At 42.2% G+C, this 26,812-nt stretch overlaps 2 protein-coding genes across 3 annotated transcripts in view; both read left to right on the top strand.

Moving 5' to 3' along the window:
• pard6b (par-6 partitioning defective 6 homolog beta (C. elegans)) overlaps positions 1-2,981 on the top strand; it is a 28,201-nt gene extending 25,220 nt beyond the window's left edge. Inside the window, exon 3 of the mRNA XM_034145230.1 lies at positions 1,291-2,981. Coding sequence (XP_034001121.1) covers positions 1,291-2,210 — 920 coding nt within the window. The 3' untranslated portion in view covers positions 2,211-2,981. The remainder of the gene's footprint in view (positions 1-1,290) is intronic.
• Positions 2,982-6,363: 3,382 nt separating this feature from the next.
• arfgef2 (ADP-ribosylation factor guanine nucleotide-exchange factor 2 (brefeldin A-inhibited)) overlaps positions 6,364-26,812 on the top strand; it is a 30,000-nt gene continuing 9,551 nt past the window's right edge. Inside the window, exons 1-27 of one of the 2 annotated variants that reach the window (XM_034144931.1) lie at positions 6,364-6,870; positions 8,661-8,691; positions 9,591-9,714; positions 11,025-11,171; positions 12,237-12,416; positions 13,171-13,525; positions 13,659-13,817; positions 13,965-14,089; positions 14,666-14,799; positions 15,377-15,611; positions 15,755-15,854; positions 16,480-16,619; positions 17,548-17,656; positions 17,744-17,933; positions 18,200-18,311; positions 18,401-18,606; positions 19,351-19,435; positions 20,503-20,674; positions 20,809-20,960; positions 21,648-21,776; positions 22,473-22,631; positions 23,149-23,296; positions 23,458-23,554; positions 23,668-23,708; positions 23,797-23,966; positions 24,581-24,732; positions 25,043-25,215. In XM_034144931.1, coding sequence (XP_034000822.1) covers positions 6,699-6,870; positions 8,661-8,691; positions 9,591-9,714; positions 11,025-11,171; positions 12,237-12,416; positions 13,171-13,525; positions 13,659-13,817; positions 13,965-14,089; positions 14,666-14,799; positions 15,377-15,611; positions 15,755-15,854; positions 16,480-16,619; positions 17,548-17,656; positions 17,744-17,933; positions 18,200-18,311; positions 18,401-18,606; positions 19,351-19,435; positions 20,503-20,674; positions 20,809-20,960; positions 21,648-21,776; positions 22,473-22,631; positions 23,149-23,296; positions 23,458-23,554; positions 23,668-23,708; positions 23,797-23,966; positions 24,581-24,732; positions 25,043-25,215 — 3,997 coding nt within the window. In that variant the 5' untranslated portion in view covers positions 6,364-6,698. Of the gene's footprint in view, positions 6,871-8,660; positions 8,692-9,590; positions 9,715-11,024; positions 11,172-12,236; positions 12,417-13,170; positions 13,526-13,658; positions 13,818-13,961; positions 14,090-14,665; positions 14,800-15,376; positions 15,612-15,754; positions 15,855-16,479; positions 16,620-17,547; positions 17,657-17,743; positions 17,934-18,199; positions 18,312-18,400; positions 18,607-19,350; positions 19,436-20,502; positions 20,675-20,808; positions 20,961-21,647; positions 21,777-22,472; positions 22,632-23,148; positions 23,297-23,457; positions 23,555-23,667; positions 23,709-23,796; positions 23,967-24,580; positions 24,733-25,042; positions 25,216-26,812 lie in introns of both variants that reach the window. The other variant, XM_034144930.1, reaches the window with a different exon arrangement.

Raw genomic sequence — 26,812 nt, 5'->3', positions numbered from 1 at the left:
TGGGTTAAAGTCTATAGCAACTTGACAGTGATTGAACACACTTCACGATGTACATAAAAAGGGCAGGGTTTCGAGGCATCCCGGTGACTCATGCAGCGAGAATGTGATGTCAAACCCTCTCCGATCTGACGACATGACGGACATTTTTGAAAGAGCCAGTTGGGGAAACATTCAAATGTGCTTTTATAAATGAGAATTAGATGATGAAATCAATACCACTCTTTAATCTGTCTGATCATTATGAAGCTACTGCCAGGAGATGCTTAGCTTAATTGAGCCAAATGTAGCTAGTCCAAAGTAGGGCTGAGACCTAGATTTGAGTTTAATCGTCTTTTCCAAAATGCATTACAGTTAGATAATGTCATTTTCTTAAAGGTAGGGTAGGTAAGTTTGAGAAACCGGCTCGAGATACACTTTTTGTTATATTCCATGGAATGCTCTTAACATCCCGATAGCAATGAATATCTTCATCTGTGGAAGCCGTAATACTGTAAAAAGTACGACCAATCATTTTAGCCGGCCCGGCTAAAATAACTGGATGGCCTACCTGCCTGTCAGCCTTCCATCTGTGCACAAACTTATCTCGTGCCCTCATTGGTCATGTGCACGTTCGTGTGTGTTGGAGGAGGGGCTCTGTAAGGAAGTGGCAGATTTTTTCCGGCTGTGTATTTTCAAATTCTAGCGCACTCGACATATTTGCCTTAACCCACTTGGGCAACACATCAACATGACTGAATATTATTTATGAAATATCTGATTGTGTGAATATTTTTGGTCATGGTCAACCCTACAATGTCATCACAATATCGATACTGTGGTATTTGGTCGAAAATATTGTGATATTTAATTCATATCGCCCAGCATTAGTCCAAATGTAACAGATCTGCGTCCCAGCACCTCTTCAGCCCTCACTATCATGTTACCATATGTTAGTTATTTGTCAAAGTGCAGATGAAGTAACTGTTTTTGGCTGCTGTGGCATTTTGCATCAGTAGGACCTGGGGGGGGGGGTTTGGGGATGAACGCTGTGTGTGTGTTCTGCACAGACGCCCTGCAGGGATGCCTCAGGCTGAGAGCTGCTCCAGCACAAGAATGATTCCTTTTCCCCTGAAAACACATGATGCAACAGAGTGTCAGCCTGAATAAAGTCTAGATGTGTAATTAGCCTAGCCCGACGCTAATGGAATTTTAACCAGCTTTTGTTAATTCATATCCTCTTTGTTTCTCTTCTCTTTCTGCCACCTTTCTCTTCTTCCTCTTTCTCTTCTTCCTCTATCTTTTATTCCGCAGAGGAAGCTGATTACACGTTTGGCACTAACTCGCTGACGAGGAAGAAGAACACGGTGCTTTCGGCGGTTCTTCTGCGGCCTGACACCAACAGGAAAAAGCCCCCGGTGATCATCAGCCTTCCGAGGGACTTCCGCCCCGTCTCCTCCATCATCGATGTGGACATCCTCCCCGAGACGCACCGACGCGTTCGCCTGTACAAGCACGGCCAGGAGAAACCGCTGGGCTTCTACATCCGGGACGGCTCCAGCGTGCGGGTCACTCCGCAGGGCCTGGAGAAGGTTCCGGGGATCTTTATCTCCCGCATGGTTCCCGGCGGGCTGGCGGAGAGCACCGGCCTGCTGGCGGTCAACGACGAGGTGCTTGAGGTGAACGGTATCGAGGTGGCTGGGAAGTCTTTGGACCAGGTGACGGACATGATGATCGCCAACAGTCACAACCTCATCATCACCGTGAAGCCTGCCAACCAGCGGAACAATGTGGTCCGCAGTGGAGGGGGGGGGGGAGCGTCCGGCAGCTCGGGCCGCTCGTCGGACAGCGGCGCCAGCTACTACGGCTACTCGTCGCACGGCGCCGCGGCCTCCATGCCGTCGCACATCATACAGAACTTCCCCGCGGGGGAGCTGGAGAGCGACGAGGACGACGAGGACTTGGTGATCGAGGCAGGAGGCGAGGCGGAGCCCATCAGACGCGCCTCCTCCACCTACAGCATGCCCTCCATGCCCCGCTACGAGCCGCACCTCAACCTCCGCATGGCCGCCGCCTCCACCTCCGCCCTCTCCGTCAACACCAACGGAACCCTGCCAGCCAGCGGCAGCAGCGGGTCGCTTAGCAACGCCATCGCCACGTCCACCACGCCGTCCCCAGACAGAGGAATGGAGAGGCGGAGTCTGGAGGAGGACGGCACTGTGATAACTCTGTAGGCTGGGCGCTCACACACTAAACACTGGAAACAGAGACAAACACCCACATGCTCTCAGAGCTGGGGTCAGATTATCTACAGGAACATCCTGCAGCATCACGCAGCGACTGAACCTGAGAAGCACAACGTGTACATATGAAATCTCAACATGACACAACTACATGTCTACAGCAGGGTTATGGCCACATGTGAAAAGATAGAATACTGACATTAATAATATGCAACTTAAATACATTTTTAAAAAACATTCTGAAACTAAACTCTTTCTTTTTAGAATTCTGACTTAATTCTCAAAATACTGACTCAAGAGTTTGAACTTAGATATATTTAGAAAATCTATTCTGACTTAAACTCAGACTTTTTCTCTCAGAATCCAGACTTTATTTAGGAAAGACATGCTCTATTAAAATACATTCTGACTTATTTGTTAGTTTTCTGAGTTTTTTCTCACAATTCTGACTTTGTTTGTTTTAAATACTTTTAATTCTAAGAATTGTAAATGTATTCAAGTTAGATCTCAATAGATATAAAAACATTATTTTAAAGATAAACTCTGACATAAAACTGAAATACTTTTTCACATGTGTCCCTAATCCTCTTCCGTACTGTCAAACACTGCACTCCATACTTTTCTGCTCTACATGCCAATGTCCATGCATGTGTGCCATAATGGTGACCCCCCCTAACCCAGTTGTGCAGGGACAAAACTTTCAGACAAAGAAGTGTAGAAGAAGTGTAATTTGATGCCCGCCCCTCTCCCCCACCATCCCCCTCTCCCCCACCATCCCCCTCTCCCCCCTCCACTTCATATCTAACCCATGACAAGCACCTGTTGTTACCCTGATCTTCCATAAGAGGGCAGAGACGAGACATCATCGGACCATGAATACTTGACGGTAGAAATCATGTTAGCAAGTGAATCCCCCCCCCCCCCCCATAACAAACACACTGAAGCAGGTTTTTAGCTTTTAGCATTTGCTGACAATCTATTGGTGGTAATGTGTTTGCCCCCCCCCCCCAGGTGACCACAGCATGCGATTGGTAAACAGTGTTGGTACATTTCCACACAACAATCGACCAAGTGCTGAGATCTGCAATAATACTGTGTCTTTTACTGGAGGAGAGACCACCTAAAAACAAGTCTGGGTTCTGTGTTAGCTCAGAGGCTCTTTTTAAACCACTGTTTTCTCTTTTTACCTGCTGTGTTAATTGATGAGTGATAATGAAAGGTTGATGATTTTGATAATTCTTGGGAGCAACTTTTGTTTTGAAAATCCCTTTACCATCAGGCCTGTGATTTATATCATGTGAATATGTTGTGTCTGTTTCTTCTTTTGTTTTTACACAATACTTGTACCTCACAAGTGACTGTAGGACCAGATGTATCCGACCAGCTGGAAGTCGCAAGTCACTCCAGTAGAATTCATTTCCCATTTCTTCATATTGCACTCCCTCTCCTTTCCCACGACAAGGGCTATTTCCCCGGCTGCGTGTGTACAAATGAAATAATGTGAATGTGATTTACTATTCTAGTTTGTCTCCATTCTCTCTGGACCACAACTCAATATATCTTCCCTCAGTGCTGAACAATATATTCATCTCTGCTGCTCACTTGTCCCGTGACATTCACATACGAAAGGGTTCTGTCCAATATTAATGTCCCGCTTACTTTTTGTGTCTTTTATTCTCATTGAATTCAATAGTGACACACTCACAGAGAATGTTACCCAACAGCTGTGTTCAGAATGCTAAATATTGACCTGATCAATACTGATGTACTGTAACACTATAAGCAAATCCAACCATAAGTGAGTTTAAGTGAGTGATAGATAACGTGTCAAGAGAGAAGCCGCTTGTACCTGGTCAGATTGAGTCATATTTAAACAAGCACACATGCAGGTAGGCTAGGCCCAGACTGGTTCTCAGGCTGTGTTTGATAAAGGTGAGGCAGGCTGTCTTACGTGCATTGCTCTGATCTGCTTTGACTATTTCCATCCAAGTTGAGGCTCTTCTTAAATAGTCCCAAACAATGCTCCAATGGTCGTCCTCTCGGCAAACACTTTATTGACAGAATACATTTTAAGCATTTTTTTCTTTTTCTTTAAAGCAGCACTATGGAAAAAAACGTTAAGCCCTTTGAAGCTCATTTTAATTTCCGGCTGAATAAATGAGGGCTGTTCCAATAAATTGGAAGTTTCAAAGCTACATTTGAATTCTATATCAGTTTTTTCAACTTCAGTTACAAACTTAACAAATACAATTGTCTTGTCTTACAGAGTTATTCTGAATTCACCAACAAATGTTCATAGTGCAGCTTTAAATTGAATTGTTGGCTGATATAACCCCTTAGAAATGTGTTCTCATGCCATGAAACATTTCCCACAGAAAGAAGGGATTCTGACACAGTTTTCAGCTCTTGAAGCAGATCCATAACATTTATAAGAAGTACGTTTATGCCCATTAACATTACACGCTGCTGCTAACTGCCTTCCTGAAGAGAGAGCAGATGGTCTATTATTTCCCTTATTGATTTTTTCTTGCATTCACTATCTTGTTAAAAGTCATATCATTGACTTCCGCATGGATTTTATCTTGCTAAAACATGAACTGGACACACAGATACACTCAGTAATGTGTATTGGCTTCAACTGAACCCCTGTGCACTTGTCTTGGAGCACATTCAGTAGTTATTTGTATTGCTTGAATATATCATGACGGTGAAAACCTATGACTGGAAACAGCCACTATTGTATTTCGTTATATATGTATAAGCTACTTTCATTTCTTTCATGGTACACACAGTTCTGATGGTCTTCTTTCATTCCCAACATTAATGAATGGTACTCTGAATGACACTTTTAGAAATCAATGTTAATTTATTTTCTTAATTTCTAACCTTTACCACAGGACACTGGGATTGTAACCACAGCGACGTTGTTATTTATTCTCTAATCATGCGTCTGCATATTTTCTTTCTTTGTACACATTTTATGACTTTATTTTTATAACTGATGTTTATTCGTGATTGTTTTGCTCGTAAATCTCATAGATGTTATTGCCCGATAGATGATTTCAGTAGGTGATTTTACCGGCATAAAGCACGTGTGCAAGACGTGGCACTATTTCTTTTTTCATACTGTGAATTATCATTAGCACAACCCTCAAAACAGGCTACTTGTTTTGCTTTTGAGTCCTTTTTTTTTTTTTAATGATTGAGCAATGATTTTTTTGCTTGCCAGATAAATCCTATGGTATAGATTTGTAATGAAGATTGTCAGTATTTTCATATCGATGCTATACTGTATATATGATGTACATTTTTATCACATTTAATGAAAATATTTTAAGATTCAACTGGAGATGTATGAATTAATAAATGTACACTTGTAATTGCTGATTGGAGGAGCTGGATGAAATAAAACTAATGTGTAGCACTTTGTGTCTGTTGTCAATGTATCGAAACACTTGTTTTGACCATAACGATTATAAAACTGAAGCACATTTAAAGGTAGGGTAGGTAAGAATGGAGAAACCAGCTAGAATTTGAAAGTACGCAGCCGAAAAAAATCTGCCCCTTCCTTCAGACTTCCTTACAGAGCCCCTCCTCCAACACACACGAACGCGCACATGACCAATGAGGGCACGAGATAAGTTTGTGCTCGAGATGGAAGGCTGACAGGCAGGTTGGCCATCCAGTTATTTTAGCCGGGCTAATTGCTTTATTGTCAAAGCATTTCATATATTCATTGCTATCGGGATGTTAAGAGCATTCCATGGAATATAACAAAAAGTGTTTCTGAAGTGAATTACATACCCCACCTTTAAGAAAGATACAAAGCATTTCAGTTTTTTGTTCTTTTTCTCATGGCAAATATGTTGATGCACACGTTGATCAGAAATTAAAATAAAAGCGCTATTTGCATTTTATATTTATATTAATTCTCTATTCAAATGGCAAGTCATTTTGGCATCGGCTGTTCGATGTGCATGCGTAACATTTATGTATAGTACATTTAACAGATATTTTTCATGTACCTTCATAGTGGTGTTTTGGCGCCATCTGCAGGACATTTCAGGAATAGCGTATTTTCTTTTCATTGGGAGCGCTTCATTTATCCCAGCGGTAATAGCGGCGAACTGTTGCTCAACTCGCCATAACGCGGGCTCGTTCAAAGCTCCTCCACTGTCTGTAATGTTACCCGGACACGATTACAATCTCGACGATGTATAGATAGCTTGAGTTAAGTGTGAGACTTTCGCCCCCATATGGGAGGGTACCCGCTCCTCAGGGGGCTGTTGTCAAAACCCAGACAGCTGAGAGTCACGTGACATGACGTGTAACCAGCATGGCGGCGCTGAGCTGAGGTAGCGACTCGACTGGACTGACACCGATAGCCTGGCTTTCGTTAGCTTCCCCTTGTCACCTGCTTACTCGCAGGGCCAGGCCGAGAATGACGGCCTGAGAGAGAAGCGGCAACACGAGCGAGAGATGCAGCAACAACACCAGCGGGCCCCACAGCAGCACAACTCACACTCAAAGGCAGAAAACAGCAAAACTAAGAGCATGTTTCTGTCCAGGGCGCTAGAAAAAATCCTCTCGGATAAGGAGGTGAAGAGGAGTCAGAACAGCCAGCTGCGTAAAGCCTGTCAGGTGGCTCTTGGTGAGTGTGTTTGTTTTGTGTACTGATTGGTGTTTTTATGTTGTGCTTCATTGAAACATTTCGGCCGCGTCTTGCTCGTTTGATAGACAGCGGTGAGCTAATGTTAGCGTTAGCATGGCCTTCACCGTCTGTTAGGATGTCCGTTGACGTTTACAGGTGTGCTCATAGTGTGTTGACATCACTTTCACATCTTTCTGGTAATTCTGCAGTGCTAACACCCTGCATTTACACCACCGTCACCGCTGTCAACGGTGGCAGGTAAACAAGCTAGTTGTCGTTAGCTAGTTTGGGCTAGGTTAGCTAGCTAAACAGACCAATCCCTGTGTTGTACGTAGCACTGTCAGCCAGCCAGACAGCCCGGTCCTCACACGCACACACACACACACACACACACACACACACACACACACACACACACACACACACACACACACACACACACACACACACACACACACACACACACACACACACACACACGGCAGGCCACCTAACTCCAGGATACTCTGACGCCCGTGCTTTTCCATTCAACTGAATCCAAGATAGTGTTACACATCAGGCTCCTCACTTAATTCATTGTCACATACTGCTTTTATATTTCAGTGTAAGCTGCCCGGCCCTTTGTGTGCAGCTCCCTGTCATATATATTTTTATGAGATAACTGAAAACTATCTTGTTGGTGTAGAGGCTTTGAAAACGTATGATTCTATCAGATACATTTAGTTGGTATTTGAAGTGTTTAGGGAGACTCATTATTCATGATCCCAGTAGAACACAACACTCCTTTTCCACTCCTCACACTACCAACGTGGGCTGTTTTGTGTGTCTCCCCATGTATTTACATACTGACTGTCTGATGTTAAGGTTAACCCGTTGCAGGTTCATAAACATCTCCTTATGCTCAATGCTCTTCCATTCTAATATAAGTAGTGATACTGTTTAACGGCAGGCCATGGCATCTGTTGCTTCCGTGATGAAATAGACGTACTGTGGGAAAAGGGATTAGTTGCTAATGGTTGCTTTTAGGTGAAATGTCAGAGCTTATTCATGCAGTAGTTAAGTACACAGAAAGTTCCTCCCAAATAGGATTCAAGGCTTTTTTTTCATAGTTCAGCTACAATGTAGATTTGGCAATGAAAACCTTATTTTTCTGTCACCTCCAACAATGAAAATACTTAAACATAAAAGGAATACATTCAGGAGTCTGAACTGTGAAACAACTAGACATTTTAAGACACCCCCTGGACTAGAAAGGTTTTTTCTCCCAATATTTTCGGACATTTCATAACCAAATGATTATTTGAGAAATGATCTGCAGATTGATCCGTAATACAAATAATATTTATATGCAGCCTTAGCTCATTTCTAAACCATGAAAAAAAGCAACCAAGTTCACTTTTTTTTCCCCTGAAATGACACGTCATACATTTTGTGGTAGTTACTGAAAATATAGCATCACTATAACAGCGTTTGTGAATATTACTCAACCTCATTTCCTCTTTGTGAGTGTGACTGTTGTGGTACTCGCCACCACATCGTTTGGGGATTGTATCCACTTGGTTGGTCACATCTGGCTGAATGCACCCCGTTATTCACTGTTCAAGAGTAAAATAGCAAAAAATGTTGTTAAGGAATGAGATCTGCAATACCACATAGGGATAGACAATATACAACAGTATTATTTATATAAACATGTGAGGTTGGAATCAAATCATTTCACACTGACAGGAGCTGAAAGGGTCAAAGTTCAGGCTTTACTAACGTTTAATCTCCTGTGTCTCCCTCCATAGATGAAATCAAGGCGGAGCTTGCAAAGCAAAAGTAAGTATTGTCACCTACATACCTTTTTCTCTGACTGAGTGAATGTATGCAATGCAGTTGAGTGTAGTTTGTTCTTCTCTTTTTGTTATGACTTGAGGCAAATAGTCGAGTTAAGGTTGGCCCTGAAGCAGTCTGCAGTAAAACGAGTTATTCAGCAGGACTTCAAAAAGCCTTGAGCTGAAACCTGCTGACTTTGGAGGTTTCAAAGTCAAACTCAAAGGCTCTGTGAAATTCTACAATACGAAAATATGTGTAAAGTACCATTTTGTGTGGAGCAGTGATGATGTATATGTATAGGCTGTACCAGAAGTTGGCACTGCAAGCATAAAGCAATGGGACTTTTTCATTGTATTTCAGAATATTGCAGAAAATAAAATCTGTGGCAAACACACGTTTAGGATTTTAACAAGTTCTGTACAGCAGGATCATCTCAAGATCTTAATACCACTTTTACTTTTGCAGTGATAATGCAAGTAAAAAGGTAACTTCAGGCGATAAAGGAACTACATAATGGTCAAAGGACTGCACGTCATCATTGCTAAGCTAAAGGTTGCTAATGTTCGGCGTGATGAAATGTCTCGTTTAGTCACTTGTTAGCAATCGCTGTTTTAATGAAACATAGAAGCTTCAGTCATTTACCACTGGGTTATTTACTGACATGTTTTATGTTGTAGAACAAAACATGAAAATCTCTTCAGCTTATGTTACCCCAGACCCTATTTCAGGCATCTAACCAAACATGTTTGAGAAACATAGCCTTTGAGACAAGATAACGAGAAGTGGTAAAATGCTAACTAATTTCTGTGTTTGAGGACTCATTCCTGCACCTCTCCATATCTCTTCACATGATCTACTGCAGTTGTATTACAATGGTCCGTTTTCTGTCCTCCTTCCTGCAGGGATGGCACCGTGGTCCCACCCAGAGCCAACTACATCGAGGCGGACAAATATGTGCTGCCCTTTGAGTTGGCCTGTCAGTCAAAGTCCCCCCGGATAGTGAGCACTTCCCTGGACTGTCTGCAGGTTAATATTCACTCACACACAAGCACACACTCACACACACACGGAACTTGACTTTCTCTCAGCATATAATTATAGGTTAGATTAACCATTTTGTGGTGGCTTTAGGGGGTGAAAGCTTGTTTCACCTGTTTCACAATTCTGCGGTTCACCTGGAGTAATGGCTCAACATTACACACACACACACACACACACCCACACACCCCCACCCAACCAACCAACCAACCAACCACCCACTCTCCATCCTGTAATCTCTTAGGATCTCTCTGTAATTACTACACTTGTGTGGTCACATTGTTTATAATCCATCAAGTACATTATGTGGGCTGTTAATGGAAAGCATTGAGGAGCATACATACACATTCATAAACTATTAATTTTGTTGCATTATGTACCTCTTTTGTGTTTTGTCTATTTCATTTCTTATTGTTACAATTAGTAATGTTTTAATCCGGACTAACCTATCTAAGGCAGCATTTCCGTTGATGAAGAAAGGGGCTGTATAAATGCAGTTTATTGTTATAGTACTAGAGCTGCCTTATGTGAATGAAGACCCTAGTATTTTGGGATTTTTACTCTAAACTTGACATTAAAAGTCTACATCTCCAAGACTCTGCACCTTTGATGTTTGACACATTTTATTTGAATACATTCTCCTTTTTTTGCCCAACTGTATGGAAGTGAAGTAGTAAGGCCCATATGGCCCTTTTTTCAAAACATTCTCACCTTTGTAATGAAATGAACTCCTAATTACAATGTAGACACACACACAAAGAAGTTACAAAATGTTCTAAAAGTGAGCGAACCAAACACACAGTGCAATAAACTCTAAACCCACACATACACCTAAACACAAATGCGGAATCACATCCAAGAAAATGTATTTAATAACTGTTTCTTTAACCTGCTTAGACTTTTTACCCTTTTCCCCATTCTGCAAAAAAATGGATATTGAGCAGCCAGTCTTGCCAACATTAATTTGACTGTTATTTGATATGTAAGTTTAATGGAATTGTAACCTTAGAGTTGTATTGATAAATGTGTGTGTATTTATTTTGTATACATTTGTATATGATCTATTTGAGTTGTTAATGTGATAGGCACCAGGAAATGTTTCAATGTGTTTTGATTGTCATGTGTCACCTGCCCAGGCACTGCAGATGGAAATACATTTGTAGCTTTAATCTGGGATAATGTGTTTATATGCCAGTCCTTTTTCAATACAGATATAATAGTACTGATAATAATAATAGACTTACACACACACCCTGCCTCTGCTGCCCTAACCTGTGCTGTGTTTCTCCCCCCTTCAGAAGCTGATAGCGTACGGCCACATCACAGGCAACGCCCCGGACAGCCGGACCCCGGGCAAGAGGCTGATCGACCGGCTGATGGAAACCGTCTGTAACTGCTTCCAGGGCCCGCAGACCGACGAGGGAGTCCAGCTGCAGATCATCAAGGTAAACCTAGAACCCCTCCACATCTGGCTGCCTTCAGGTCCTCCAGCTGTCACTGCTGCTGTTGATCTGAGAGCCAGGCGGGCCAAACAGGCAGGACGGACACACTTTTCTCATCAATTCTGTCACTATTTACTGTAACTGAGAAAATATGTTTCTGCATGTTATATGTGAGGAGTTGGGGTTGGTTATGAGTATTTAAATAAAATACATACTAATCATGCTTTTTTTGTGTGTCACAATATCAGCCACGTAATCCTTAATTAAATTCTTTTAATTAAGGCCAATGAATATTTTGTTTTCTTAAAATGGATTTTAGACATCCTTCATTCTTTGCCCCTAAGATAATGTTAACAGCATAAAAGCAGTATATCACAGCGGTACTCAAACTTTTTTATTAAAGGTCCACTTGTGAATTTTATACAAGGTCACTGGTCCGGATCAATGCCAGTGAAGTCCCCCTTTATTTTGTATAATTTACATTTTATATAATGGGACACAGGGTTCGGTCCGGATTGATTTGCAGTTCGGTCCTTGGTCCAGAGTTTGAGAAGCCCTGGTATATGATGTAGCCATATCATGCATCCTGAATAGTGCACATTTGAAACTTCTTTCTCAGACTCCTACCACATGTATTTGCCCTTCCTGGTCACCTCTTGGGGTTGATAACATTCCTTGTGTTTGCTCAGCAGGTATGATCCGGTACTGCCCCGGGTCTCCTCTTAGTTAATCAAATACATATCCTGCTTGTTGGGAAAGGGCAAAGTCTCTCTTGCTGTAATAAGCATGTCGTTTAATCACTGTTGACAAAAGATTTATAGCCTATTATCAGCATATATTTGTCTTACCTTCACTACTAAACGAGACCTTAATTCCAGTGCAGTTTATTTAGCCTGACTTATAGAACCTTACTTGTAACATTGAAATGGAAGTTGTATTCTGCAGCAGCAGAGTAAGAAAAACTACACTTTTGTGGCTTAAGCTAGGGAAGTAGAGCGGTGACTCAGCAGGTGCAGCAGCGTTAACATGACACCCTTCTGATAACTGTCCACTTCCTCCTCCGCCCAGGCGCTGCTGACGGCGGTGACCTCCCCCCACATAGAGATCCACGAGGGCACCGTGCTGCTCACCGTCAGAACCTGCTACAACATCTACCTGGCCAGCCGCAACCTCATCAACCAGACCACGGCCAAGGCCACGCTCACACAGATGCTCAACGTGATCTTCATACGCATGGAGAACCAGGCTGTTAGTGCTCTTACTTTGTTACTCCTTCCATACAAACTATTGCTTTCTCCATGGCACCTTCTTTTTAAAGTCAAGTTGTTCAGCCAAAAAGGGACTTTAGTACATTTGTAAAAAGAGCTAAAAAAAAGTGCTGGGTATACATTTTTCAGAACGGAAATCTGAACATTGGATAAAAGCTAGCCCCAACATTCATGTTTTATTTAGTAGGCAATTAGAGTTAAAGATTTTGACAGAGCAATTTTTGGTCTCTCTTTTCTATAATTCATACATTTGAAAATATTGTCAATTGAGCATTAACAAAATTCAGCTTTTAGTAATAACATATTAATAAAACATTTAAAACTACAGGTGAATAGGATACAAAAATCAAGAGATATAACACCTGAAACCCTTTTTGAGTATTTCCATTAAGGCAATTATTTAGTTGTAGTTTTTTGAAATGTTATGATTATATACTTTTAGTGAATTTAGAAGAAATGTACAGGCACTGAAGTCACGGGAAACTTTCTCAAAATACAATACTCAGTCTCATACTTCATATCTTTTGATACTTTAGATACTAGAAATTAATTCAAGATACTCTTATTTTGAGAATCACTTTACACCACATTTTGTTAGCTGAAATAGGCTTCCAGAGGTCTGTGTTGTGCTAATCAGGAGTCATTTGTATAATAATAAATCCAAATGTTTTTTCATGAAATGTCTCTTGAACTTCCAAAACCGCTTGTATTGAACAATTCCTCTTGTCCTGCAGGCTCTGGAGGCTCAGGAGCAGGAGAAGGACCGGCTCCGCCTGCCCCCCCAGAACCCCTCCCCGGTCCCGGGTAATCTGAGGTCCAGCTCCCCCCGCTCGGACCGCACACCCACTCCAGAGCCCCAGAGCTCCCCCTCCCCGGCAGCCAGTTCTCCAGACCTCACTGCCACCAACACCACCAGCTCCACGCCCCCACCCCCAGCCTCTGACCAGGACCAGGACCAGGACCAGGACCAGGAACAGAACCAGGACCAGGACCAGGAGCAAGCTTCAGAAGCTCCGTCAACGAATGGAGAACCTGAGAGCGGCAACACTCCAATGAATGGAGGAGAAGAACAGATCACACCATCAACAGGTAGGGTCAATTTACGTCCCCAGCTTTCAGGTTCAATTGAAGGTTCTAATGCAAAGAAAAAATTACAATTGGAGATTGTAAAGCCTTCCGTTCATACATTATTTAACCTTCATCTGTTATTTGTTTACAACAGATTCGGTTTTTGAAGATGGGGGTGCAGAGACGCCTCCTCCAGCAGCGGAGCCAGCTGAGGAAGGAGACAAACCGCAGAGCGATGTAAATCCAGCTGAGTCAGCGGTGGCTGAAGCAGAGGAGGGGGAGCAGACCCCGGCACAGACACACAGTGGAACAGGTCAGAAATCTCTTTCTCTCTGAGTTATCCTGTTGTTTAGAACATCTGTCTGTTCTACTCTGATAGATGTCTATGCACTATTCTGCGACAGTGTCTTTATTTGATTGGCATGACCTGGAACTCTCATTCTTTCCCTTCCTCCAGAAGGTGAGCACCCAGCCCCCCCTGTGGAAGAGCAGACAGAGGTGACTCCCCCCAGAGTCAGAACAGAGGGTCAGCAGATGAACGGCATCATTGAGGACCGCTCTTCTGTTTCCTCCACAGATATGCTGGTGAGAGACCGTAGTAGTTTTAGTTATTATAATAAGTCAATTGGGAAGCAAAGTGGAAATAACTATTTATGCCATTTACTCTTAATCAGTTGTTTTGCATCAATTTTGCACCGTGTTGTGTTGGTTATTTACGGGCAAGAAGATCCATCCATCCATCACAAATAAATCAGAAATGTGATGATTTTTATGCCACTTTGACCTTAATGAATGAAGTGACTGTATCATGCATTCATCTCAGTTAAAAGTGTAGGGAGCTGCTAAACAGGCATGCAAGTTGAAGAGTTCAGTGAATATTATGTGAAGTTTGAAAGTAGAAATATGTAGCGCTGCCACCAGAATGTGAGGAGTTGGATAACAAAAATGTCAGGGAGCACGTTTGCCCTGTTGATAACATTCCTGACTCCACCTCAAGACCTCTGGAATCATCCGGAGCTCTCCCACAAACCTCAATCAATATGGAAGTGTCCCAACAAACAAACTGTTTAGGCTAGAGTAATCAGAGCTGCTTTTCTATCTTGTTTTCTGTAGACATGTTGTTTTTCAAAAGAGTAACACTGACACCCCCTGTCTTTTCAGGATGCTGACGCTCTGCAAGGACCCCACGGTGCCGCCCGGTTCTCCCACATCCTGCAGAAAGACGCCTTCCTGGTGTTCCGCTCTCTCTGCAAACTCTCCATGAAGCCTCTGGCTGAAGGACCCCCAGACCCAAAGTGAGTGCATTTTTCAAGACCGGAGGGGCGCACAAGAGCCATATTTTGGACTGACGATGAATGTCTTCATATATGTGTTAAAACAAAGATCCACATTTGTATATGTCTAATATTACGTGTAGATCACATACATCTCCCCTGGGATCTTGTCCTAGAATCATTTCAAATGATGATGGTAACGGGGAACATTTGTCTGAAATCACCAACATTTGTGCTCAGGAAGATCCTTTCCACTCTTTTTTATGCGGCAACCTTTACAGTTTGCCAAAATGAATATCGATGCCTCCAGCTTCCTCACAGCGCTTCTTCTGAGTCTCCGCAGGTTAACTTGCCCTTTTCCATTCGACTGTGGCCCTGTCCTCTCTAGTTACTGTAACATAAGACCCTGAGCCAGGCAGAGAATAGGCCAGAGTAAACCGAGCCTGGAAGAAGCTCACAAAGAAGTCTGACCTACATTTAATAAATACCATGACGAAACACTCTTATACCCCAGTATCTTGTGTTTCCTTTCTGTTTATTAGGGCACATCTATGCCTACTGAGCATAGTAATGTTATCATACATTCCCTTTCCTCCAGGTCCCATGAGCTGCGCTCTAAGATCGTCTCCCTGCAGCTGCTGCTCTCCGTGCTGCAGGGCGCCGGCCCCGTGTTCCGCACCCACGAGATGTTCGTCAACGCCATCAAACAGTATCTGTGCGTGGCCCTGTCCAAAAATGGCGTCTCCTCCGTGCCTGAGGTCTTTGAGCTCTCGTTGGCCATCTTCCTCACCCTGCTCTCACACTTCAAGGTCCACCTGAAGATGCAGATTGAGGTACAGACGCAGAGGAACTGAATCACTCTCCTCTGTGCTCAGATAGTTTGAACCTGACGGAGTACCTGTTAAAGCCAGTTTGATCATAAAGTCATGCTGACATTTAATCTCCCTACTTCTATCTCTCGTCCATCTTCCCTCAGGTGTTTTTTCGGGAGATTTTTCTGACCATCCTAGAGACATCGACCAGCTCCTTTGAGCACAAGTGGATGGTTATCCAGACACTAACACGCATCTGTGCAGGTACGAATCCACTGTCAGAAATGACCAAATAAAACACACCCGGTCAAACTAAAACCCTTAAGACATGGGATACCTTAATCAATATTGTTACTTAAAGCTTTATTTAGACACAACAGGACATTTAGGATTGTGGGATATTAGGCACCTGGTGTGGGAGAATACATTCTGAGATTACAGCGTTGAGCTGACGTTTAATGATGTGACTGAAGAAGAGGCTGGATCACTGGATGGATTTCTTTTTCTGATTGCATAACAATCACCTCTTCTCTTCATGCAAATATAAAAGTTGTCCACTCAATTTAATAACAGATATGACATTGAGAGTCCTGCTCCCTGTTTTATAAAGTCCAAACAATCATAGAATCCCAAGGCTGTGGGACCCTTATTTGCACAGTTGTAAATATGAAGAGGGAGACATCTGGTCTGCTGGTTACTGTGGTTGTACAGGGGATATGATTTTAAATTGTATACACTGATCTTGCAGAGAATAATTTCTTTTGGCTCTTTTATATTGGGTTATTAATTAGGTTATTTCTTTTCTTTGGGCAGGGGATATGTTTTTTTGGAGAATTGTATTCAAGTAAGAACAAGTTATGCATTTTGAACTTGTCCAACCTCTCACCAGATGCCCAGTGCGTGGTTGACATCTACGTGAACTATGACTGTGACTTGAATGCATCCAACATCTTTGAGCGGCTGGTGAGCGACCTGTCGAAGATCGCTCAGGGCCGCAGCGGGCAGGAGCTGGGGATGACTCCTCTGCAGGTACTGACCCTCTGCTGCAGGAACCTTCTGGTCACAGCTCCTTCAGTCAGGTTCTGAGGGTAACATGACTGGGTATTAAACGAAGCTTCAAATGTCTGCCGTCATATTTTAGGACATCATCACCCTTAAAACATTTTGTAATTCTTCACAAAATCATCAATATGAAGTAAGGGGTTCATAAGATTTAATTATTTAGTTAAATAAATAGTTTTATTAAATATTGTATTGATGAAGCGCCAAGCGACTGAAGACAGATCTTCTTTCATTTTTACATAAGACTTAAAGGTGGGGTAGGTAAGTTTGAGAAACCGGCTCGAGTGCGCTAGAATTTGAAAATACACAACCGGAGAAAATCTGCCACTTCCTTATAGAGCCCCTCCTCCAACACACACGAACGCGCACATGACCAATGAGGGCACGAGATAAGTTTGTGCACAGATGGAAGGCTGACAGGCAGGTAGGCCATCCAGTTATTTTAGCCGGGCCAGCTAAAATGATTGGTCGTGCTTTTTACAGTACTACGGCTTCAACAGATGACATTTTTTTATGGATTTTTTGTCAAAGCACTTAAGATATTCATTGCTATCGGGATGTTAAGAGCATTCTATGGAATATAACAAAAAGTGTATCTCGAGCCGGTTTCTCAAACTTACCTACCTCACCTTTAAGTAATTGACTAAAATGTCATTTATAACGCTGTTAGCTGCTTCCATACCGCCCCATTAATAGAAATCAAAACGGCAAACTGTTTGTTGTTCTTGAAAGTCTGATCTCCAACAGATATGGATTCAAATACAATATTTTGCAAGAAAAAACATCTTGTGATTTTTGGCAAAAACTACAAGTACATTTATTCAACACATTTTGACTTTTGGATTTGGAAAAAATGATTGTGTAAATTAACTTATGCTGTCTTTAATATCCACAGGAGCTGAGCCTACGTAAAAAGGGTTTGGAGTGTCTGGTATCCATCCTAAAATGTATGGTGGAGTGGAGCAAAGACATGTATGTCAACCCGAACCTTCAGGCTAACCTCGGTAAGTGAGAAGTGTCATTTAAATATGTACACACTGCAGAGGGAGGAAGATCAGCATTTAATTAAAGAGTGTGTGATTTACTTGCAGGCCAGGAGCATCCCTCAGAAAGTGACGGTGGAGAGCTGAAGCTCCCAGAGCCGCTGGCTGGACGTCGAGACAGCATCAGCTCGTTGGACTCCACCGTGTCCTCCAGCGTGGCGCTGTCCCAGGCCGACCACCCCGAGCAGTACGAGGTCATCAAACAGCAGAAGGACATCATCGAGCATGGCATCGAACTGTGAGCCCTTTGTCTCTTCTCTTAGCATTACTGAGGATCAGCCTTTTGTTGGTGGGTCTTTAGGGGCTGCTTTAATAGGCGTCTACTAAGCAGAGGTTCAGTGGTTTGATCCCCAGCCGCTGCAGTCAACATGTGGATGTAGGGAAAGATAGGCTACTCAACCCCAAATTACCCCCAGAGGAATGTAAAAAAAAATGTACAACGCGTGGAATATTTTCAGCCAAGTCTTTTTTTTCTTATCCTGTTTTCTTCTGTTCTCTTCCCAGTTTCAACAAAAAGCCCAAGCGAGGTATCCAGTACCTGCAGGACCAGGGCATGCTGGGCTCCACAGCCGAGGACATCGCCCAGTTCCTGCACCAGGAGGAGAGACTGGACACTGTGAGGAATTACACAGATTTAAATTGTACAGCGCTGTGTTCTCAAGCAACAAAACAGTTCATCCAACCCCTCTACTTGTGCGTCCACAGACCCAGGTGGGAGAGTACCTGGGCGAGAACATCAAGTTCAACATAGAGGTGATGTACTGCTACGTGGACCAGCTGGACTTCTGTGGGCGGGACTTTGTCTCGGCGCTCAGAGCGTTCCTGGAAGGCTTCAGGCTGCCGGGGGAGGCTCAGAAGATCGACAGGCTGATGGAGAAGTTCGCTGCTCGATACCTGGAGTGCAACCAGGGGTAAGGCCCACCTTAGATTTCTTTATCAAATTGAGAAAGATGTATTTTTCAGTCAAGTCACAAGAGTGCCCGGGATGTAATTAAGTACATTATCTCAAGTACTGTACTTGAGTGCAAGTACTCGAGTAATTCCATTCCATCTAATATGAATATTTTACTGCACTACATTTTACAGCTTTAGTTACTTTTCAGATAAAACAAACCCTTTCTGTTCAGTAAAGCATGTATCTCCAGATTTGTATTTACACATTTAACTATTTTAGATGTATGTGATCAACTGAAGTTGAGAAGATCACGTGTAGTCACAAAGCTGAAAACAACGCTATTTTTTGAAGAAACTCATGATCATTTAGACCTACAGGACAACAACAAAGCTACAAATGTATTATTATAATAATAGTCTTATAGAATATGATGCATTGCTGTAGATTAAACTACCCAACATTAAATACGTTAAAATGAGCAAAACCATTAACATCTGCAGCACTAAGGTACAACATGCATTCATCAAATGAAATCACATATAAAAGTAAAACACTGACAGGGCCCTTTTTACTACAAATGCAATACATTTATCTGATGATACTTGCATTGTAAGTTACTGTAGAGGAGTATATTTTACAATGTAGTATTAGTACTTTTACAGAAGATTCTAAAACGTATTCCACTCCTTTAAGAGTTAATGTTGAATTAAAAGTAAAACAAACTGCTAATTGTTGCTCTCATGTGTATTCTGTTTTGCAGACAGATTCTGTTTGCCAGTGCAGACACTGCCTATGTGCTGGCATACTCCATCATCATGCTCACCACCGACCTGCACAGCCCTCAGGTGAGACACGCTATCAAAATGCCTTACAAAAGATGAAATATGACACAGGAAGTCCAGTTTAAGTACACATCAATGAGCTTGAATGCTAATCACACACTAAAACACAGCACAGTAGTTTATAACACTCTCAAACAGGATTTTACAACTCACGAATCCAACCGCAGTGACAGTTGTTATATATTTTGGCACGCCATTTGTAAACTGTAAAAAGTGATCTACCAGCACTTGCATGTGTTTTTTCTGGGTGACTGTGTTTCTTCACCGGAGACCTCTATGCTGGCAGCATATCTGTCTCAAAGCGACCTTCTATAAAAAGCTGCTGCTCCTGATTTATCTCTTCTGACAGACCACCGAGTCAGAGGAAATTGCTTCTGAAATGTCAAGTCTGGGAAAAGCAGGTGTAAAATATGTCTCACTGTGACACACACCTTTATAGATGGGGCGGAAAGAGAGTGAGATGATGACAGTGAAAATCTATTTCAGTATATTAAAAGATACATCTCACCAGTGTAATACTGTATGGCAGCTTGTACTACTTAATAAGATTGCCTGCTACCTTTTTGCTGTTAAGAGAAATACTCTTAAGTTGGCTTAAGATCATTCCACCTAAGTCATTTTATTGTTTTTGTAAAAGTGGCAAAATGCTTTCGACTGTGAAGATTTGCAATCACATTATAAAAGTTTGTTAAACTACCAAATAATCTACACATTTGCATGCAGCAACACAACATATCAAATGAACTTTAGCTGGCTTTATTCATGTATGTAGTTCAGTAAATACCCTGTCAAAGATTGCAGTAACACTAAATGTTCATATGCTCGCAGTCATTTAAAATACATGCTCTGGCTCGATAAAAACGTCCAGCGTAAAGAGACCAAACTATGATGGAAGCTTACACCTGATTAATGCAAAAACATTAAGCAGCTCATCAATGTGTGTTCATTGGAACATGTGCAGTGGTTGAATAGATGGCCAGTAAGAGTTGTACACTGTCTCAATGCAACAATCCCCATTTCCTGTGTTTTTGATGAATCACTGCCCTCCTCCATCTTCTTCATTTATGTAGGTGAAGAACAAGATGACAAAGGAGCAGTACATTAAGATGAATCGTGGCATCAACGACAGTAAGGACCTGCCTGAGGAGTATCTATCTTCCATATACGACGAGATCGCAGGCAAGAAGATCGCCATGAAGGAGAGCAAAGAGTTCTCCATCACCCCAAAGTCCACCAAGCAGAGTGAGCATCTCCTTTCATTCTGTCAGGACTACTTCCAAGAATACACTCTCATGGGCTCAGGATCTGAAATGTTTGACTTGTTTGCTGGAAAACATCCGAAAACATCCCTGTCCTCCTCCTCCTCCTCCCTCCAGGTGTAGCCAGTGAGAAGCAGCGGCGTCTGCTGTACAACGTGGAGATGGAGCAGATGGCGAAGACGGCCAAAGCTCTGATGGAGGCTGTGAGCCACGCTCAGGCGCCCTTCTTCAGCGCCACACACCTGGAGCACGTCAGGCCCATGTTCAAGGTACTTACTCTTTTTATCTTATTTACTTTAGCTGGGTGATTAATGGAAATGTATTTCAAATGATGATATTGGCTTCAAACGGTTATGAAAACAAGAAGATCGAGATAAAACAGCTTTTGTGTGAAATTGTGCTTTCATTTTGTCTTGTGTTGTAAATCCACCTGCCTTTTTTATAACGTTACAGACGGGCACTTTCGTCCACTTTTGCGAGTTATTGCTTAGAATATGTCGAATATAGTTTAGTTAATGTTCAATATTTGTTTGGGAGGTGGCAGAGCTCTACAAGATATTACATCTAATTTATTTTTGTATATTCTTTTTTATGTATTGGATAAATACGTTTTGGAATAACACTAACATTACAACTTAATCCATTATATTTTTTATATTTACATTTATTTATATTTAATTTTTAGCTTTCTTTTTTTAATTCATTTATAAAAAAAGTATACTCAGTAAAATTGTATTTAAAGTTCAAGAAAAAACCCACTGTAAAAAAGACTTGTTTAACAAATGCATGATGTTTCCAAAGTCAATAAGTAACCATGTTAAATAAGTCTTGCAAGCAGCCCTGTACATTCCTGACTTTATCAAACCACATGTTTGGACAGAGCAGTGCAGATAGTAACCACAGAGGGGAAGTGTTGGCGTTGTGAAGCCCCTGCTGATACTGAGTGTGTGTTGCAGCTGGCGTGGACCCCCCTGCTGGCGGCGTTCAGCGTGGGGCTGCAGGACTGTGACGACCCCGAGGTGGCCTCTCTGTGCCTGGAGGGAATCCGCTGTGCCATCAGGATCGCCTGCATCTTCAGCATGCAGGTCTGACATCTGAAAACGCATCAAGCCCTACGTTATTACTATGTATTTTCAAATGTTTCACCTAAATGTTTCAACTAAGGTCAAATAATATGCCTAACAAATATTAATTAAATAAGAATATAGCGAAAACACACCAATTGGTTTAAAAAAGACCAAATGAATAGGATCTCTTTTAGTAAATGAAAAACAAAATGGTTCACAGTACCAATTTAATACAGAAACTGAAAAGTGAAGAGCATATTTCTTGTTTTTAAGGTCCCTCTCTGAACTAGAGCCCATTTTTTCCATTTCATGTCGTGTTGCGTTCCTTTGTGATGGTTAGGAGGAATTTTCTTTTATGATTAAGATTTGTTTTTGATTCAGCTGTAAATATAAATCATTTTAGCCGACATCATTATTTATTTATTTATCTGAGGACAATATTAATCTGGAACCCCAAACAAAACTGCGAAAATGTATAATAAATGTTGAGTGGCCCAACCAATTGTGAATAGTGGTCCATCATCGTGCATAGGGACATGATTGTTCAATGTTAAACATGCAAAGTATTCATAGAGTATCTTCAACTGAAAGATCTGGAGCAGGAATCCATTTTCTTTTTTAATTGTACTAAAAATGTGTTTCCAAGGTATATGAGGGAATACAATAAGCATTATTCTGAGTTTATTCTAACCTCTCACATGATCCTGTGCGCAGCTGGAGCGGGATGCGTATGTCCAGGCTCTGGCCAGATTCACCCTGCTGACAGCCAGCTCCAGCATCACAGAGATGAAGCAGAAGAACATCGACACCATCAAGACCCTGATCACTGTGGCCCACACCGACGGGAACTACCTGGGCAACTCCTGGCACGAGGTGAGCCTCCACTTTAGTGTCCAAGAGAAACGTATTCTAAAATCTAAGAAATATCTTATGTTATATCATTTGCACATACACTGGCCTATTTGCTTAGGTAGGGCTGCATGATTTTTGAAAAACGACCTTTTTGCAATTACACACTCCTCACAACTAGCCGATAGGTGTAGGGGATCAACAACTGCTTCATTAGCAAAAAGCCATTTCCTGCAATCTTCACTGCTATAAACAAGCCTTACCTGGTGGACTTTATTCATTCAATACTTGATGTGTTATGATAGGAGATATATAAATGCCAATTTCTTATGGAAGATGTTTGATAATTAGTGGCCCTGTTGAATTATATTCTCATCCCTCAAAGGAAATGCCTCAACCTTTAGAGCTTAATATAATAAAAGAGCTCATTTAGGAGCACTGTTTAAGATATTTTTCATATAAACTGAATCAGAATCATTTGTAGCTCTAATCAAATGGATGAAGAATCAAGTAGAACTAATGTGTGTTCTGTGTGTTGTAGATCTTGAGGTGTATCAGTCAGCTGGAGCTCGCCCAGTTGATCGGCACCGGGGTGAAGACGCGCTACATCTCAGGGGTGGTGCGGGACAAGGAGGCCGGCATCAAGGGTCTACCCTCCGGCACAGAGGAGTTCATGCCCCTGGGCCTGGGTGAGACACACTCTTATATCTCTTATAATCACCTGCTTAATATGTCTCTTTCTTCAGGATTCTCATCACACCTACATAGGGTTTGAATTAGATACAACAGCACACACTCTGCATTAATACCTGTATGCATTATCTTGTGTTCAATGCTTTTGGTGTGGCAGGTAACCTGGTCGGCAGTCAGGACAAGAGACAGATGGCTCACATCCAGGAGTCAGTGGGAGAGACCAGTTCTCAGAGTGTGGTGGTAGCTGTGGACAGGTAAGGCAAAATAGACATGAATAACATCATCAATGCATGATCAATATATGTTTTTGATGATGAATGAAGGGTTCTGTTCTGTACAAATACTAACGCTTCTTCTATCTTTGCAGGATCTTCACTGGATCCACCAGACTAGATGGAAATGCAATCGGTGAGTGTGGTGCACAGTATCTCTGTCTGTGTATGTTCCAAAGAAGGAGCAGTTCTTCATTGTGTGTTGCTGTTTTGAATGTGTCCAGTGGACTTTGTGCGCTGGCTGTGTGCCGTGTCCATGGACGAGCTGGCCTCAGCACACCAGCCCAGGATGTTCAGCTTGCAGAAGATCGTGGAGATCTCGTACTACAACATGAACCGCATCAGGCTGCAGTGGTCCCGAATCTGGCAGGTCATAGGAGACCACTTCAACAAGGTCAGTGTGCTAGAGGATTTACAAAAGTATGTGCTACAGTGTGTTAGTGAGGGGGGGTGCCAGGCAGCAGCAGGAGGAAGACCGTTGTCCTGTATCGCCCCCTTGAGGACTTCTTACTACTACAGGTTGTGTAGTTTAAGGATATTGTCATTTATTTTGATGTACTTAGATGGGACACTTTTGTCCTAAGTTTGTACGCACAAGTCACCCCTAAGAATATGATTGCACTGAAGTGTTCCTTTACTGAGCTTGTTATTTACATAGAGATTAATTCGGTAGGGTACAAAGATCCAAACATATCCGTTTCTTAAAGGAAATGTAGATCCTCCACTATATAATGATTTCATACACTCAGCGTGAATGTTAGACTTACATTCTCCAAATGGCCAGAAACACAACTCTAAATATAATGGAAGCTGATGTTGTTCTATTTCTGCTGAAAGAGTCAAACTGTTTGTAAATTGACAATTTAAGCTTTGGGCTGAGCTGTCCTTTTAATTGAGATTATACAGTACACAAAATGACCTTGTAAAGAAACATGTAATCATGATTCTTGTTAATTAGTGTTTATTGACTGATCTCTGAGCTCCCCTCCTGACTGCTGTCTCCTCCAGGTGGGCTGTAACCCCAACGAGGATGTAGCCATCTTTGCTGTGGACTCCCTGAGGCAGCTCTCCATGAAGTTCTTGGAGAAAGGAGAGCTGGCCAACTTCCGCTTCCAGAAAGACTTCCTCCGGCCTTTTGAGCACATCATGAAGAAGAACAGGTAACAAACTGTAGTATGGTCGGATGGGATCCTGAGAGACTGACATTTCTGTGTACAAAAGTCACTTTGGCATAGTTCTATACAGCGTCTGCACATTGATGGTGCTTTATGCTGCTTTATGATCATTCTACTAAGTCTGTTTATAATACAATTGTTTACTAGAGAACACAAATGTACATCCTCTCAATTTAGCCTCTTCAATTAAATTTGAAAGTGGAATGGATTCTTTATAATTATAGTGGAGTGTTGGTTTGATGTTCTCAGAGAAAACACAGTATTGCTCTATATTAAGCCCCTCCCCTCCCCTCAGGTCCCCCACCATCAGAGACATGGTGATCAGGTGTGTGGCTCAGATGGTCAACTCGCAGGCGGCTAACATCCGTTCGGGATGGAAGAACATCTTCTCGGTGTTCCACCAGGCAGCCTCCGACCACGATGAGACCATCGTAGAGCTGGCCTTCCAGACCACTGGGCACATCGTCAGTGAGTACAACTGCAGCTCTCTCCTCAGGGCAGCCATTTTGGCTCAGGGGATATGAAGGAAACCAGTGACAGAACGTGTGTACCGTCACAGTGCTCAGATGAGTAGGGATGGGTACCGAGCCCCGCTATTAAACGGGCCCTGGGGCGGAATTATTAAAGACACTGGTACTGTTAAGCTCCGACGTTATCGGTCTTTTTATCGGTAATGGAGACATTTAAAAAATATGTCATATGTATTATTGCTACACAAACATTATATTGCAGTTTTAGTGTCGCCAACTCCGTTTCTAATATGCAATAAGACTACGTCTATGATGTATTTTCAGTCTTTCCAATCCAAACGAGAGATCTCTCTCTCTCCCGTCTGTGTGGGAGGGGGCGGGGCAGTTTACACACACGTGGCTGCTACATGCATGCAACACACACACACACACACACACACGGGGCGGAGATGGCGCAGAGAACTAAGCGCTCCTAGGTGTGGTTAAACTTTACCCGTCTCGATGTGGACAATGCTCGTTGCCAAAAGTGCAATAAGAATTTAGCATGTAAGGGCGTTAACACGAGCAATTGCAAATTGTCTAAACAACACATTATGTCCCGTAATGTTCCACCACAACCTCAATCTTCCTCCAGAAGAACCGTTAGGCCTTTTGCAGCATACCTGTATGCCCCGCCTGTGTTGCTCTGTACCACTGTATTTTTGCACTAAATACTTGGACCGGATCAATAAGCGGTATCGATAAAAGTAGTAGTACCGTTAAAACCTTAATGATACCCATCCCTACAGATGAGACAGATGTTGTACTGCTGAAGCTTTAAAAACATATAATGAAATTAATGACAGGAAGTATTTAAAGGTGGGGTAGGTCATTCACTTCAGAAACATTCCATGGAATGCTCTTAACATCCCGATGGCAATGAATATATTAAATGCTTTGACAATAAATACATAAAAAAATGTCATCTGTGGAAGCCGTAGCGCTGTAAAAAGCACGACCGATCATTTTAGCCGGCCCGGCTAAAATGACTGGATGGCCTACCTGCCTGTCAGCCTTCCATCTGTGCACAAACTTATCTCGTGCCCTCATTGGTCATGTGCGCATCCGTGTGTGTTGGAGGAGGGGCTCTGTAAGGAAGTCTGAAGGAAGGGGCAGATTTTTTTCCGGCTGCATACTTTCAAATTGTAGCGCACTCGAGCTGGTTTATCCATTCTTACCTACCTTTAACGTACGAAAGTGATTTTTTTTCTGGTCCAATTTCTTAGTCTGATACAAACAGTTTTCTCTTATGCGTTTAGGACTTAAGAAACAGGTTGATAAAAGGTTTTGCTTTGGATCTTTTGAAGTACATTAAAATAAGACTAACCTGTAGTGGTGCACTTCAGCCTTATGTGGCCATATACATATAATAACAAACATATCTTGCCAAAAAACAACCACATTCCCTGCTGAAAGTTAAATAACTTTCTTTCTCCTGTTATTTAACTTAAATGATAAACATAAAAGAGAAAACCTATTTAGATCACCAGAATGTTTTTTCTCACTTGCCTCTTAGAGCTTCCGCAAAGATCTCCTTAACCAACTGACTAATTCTT

This window comes from Trematomus bernacchii, unplaced genomic scaffold (assembly GCF_902827165.1).
Source record: "Trematomus bernacchii unplaced genomic scaffold, fTreBer1.1, whole genome shotgun sequence".
In the NCBI taxonomy this organism is placed as follows: domain Eukaryota; kingdom Metazoa; phylum Chordata; class Actinopteri; order Perciformes; family Nototheniidae; genus Trematomus; species Trematomus bernacchii.
Note: the sequence above shows the minus strand (reverse complement) of the source record. Positions and strands in the feature narration are given on the sequence as shown.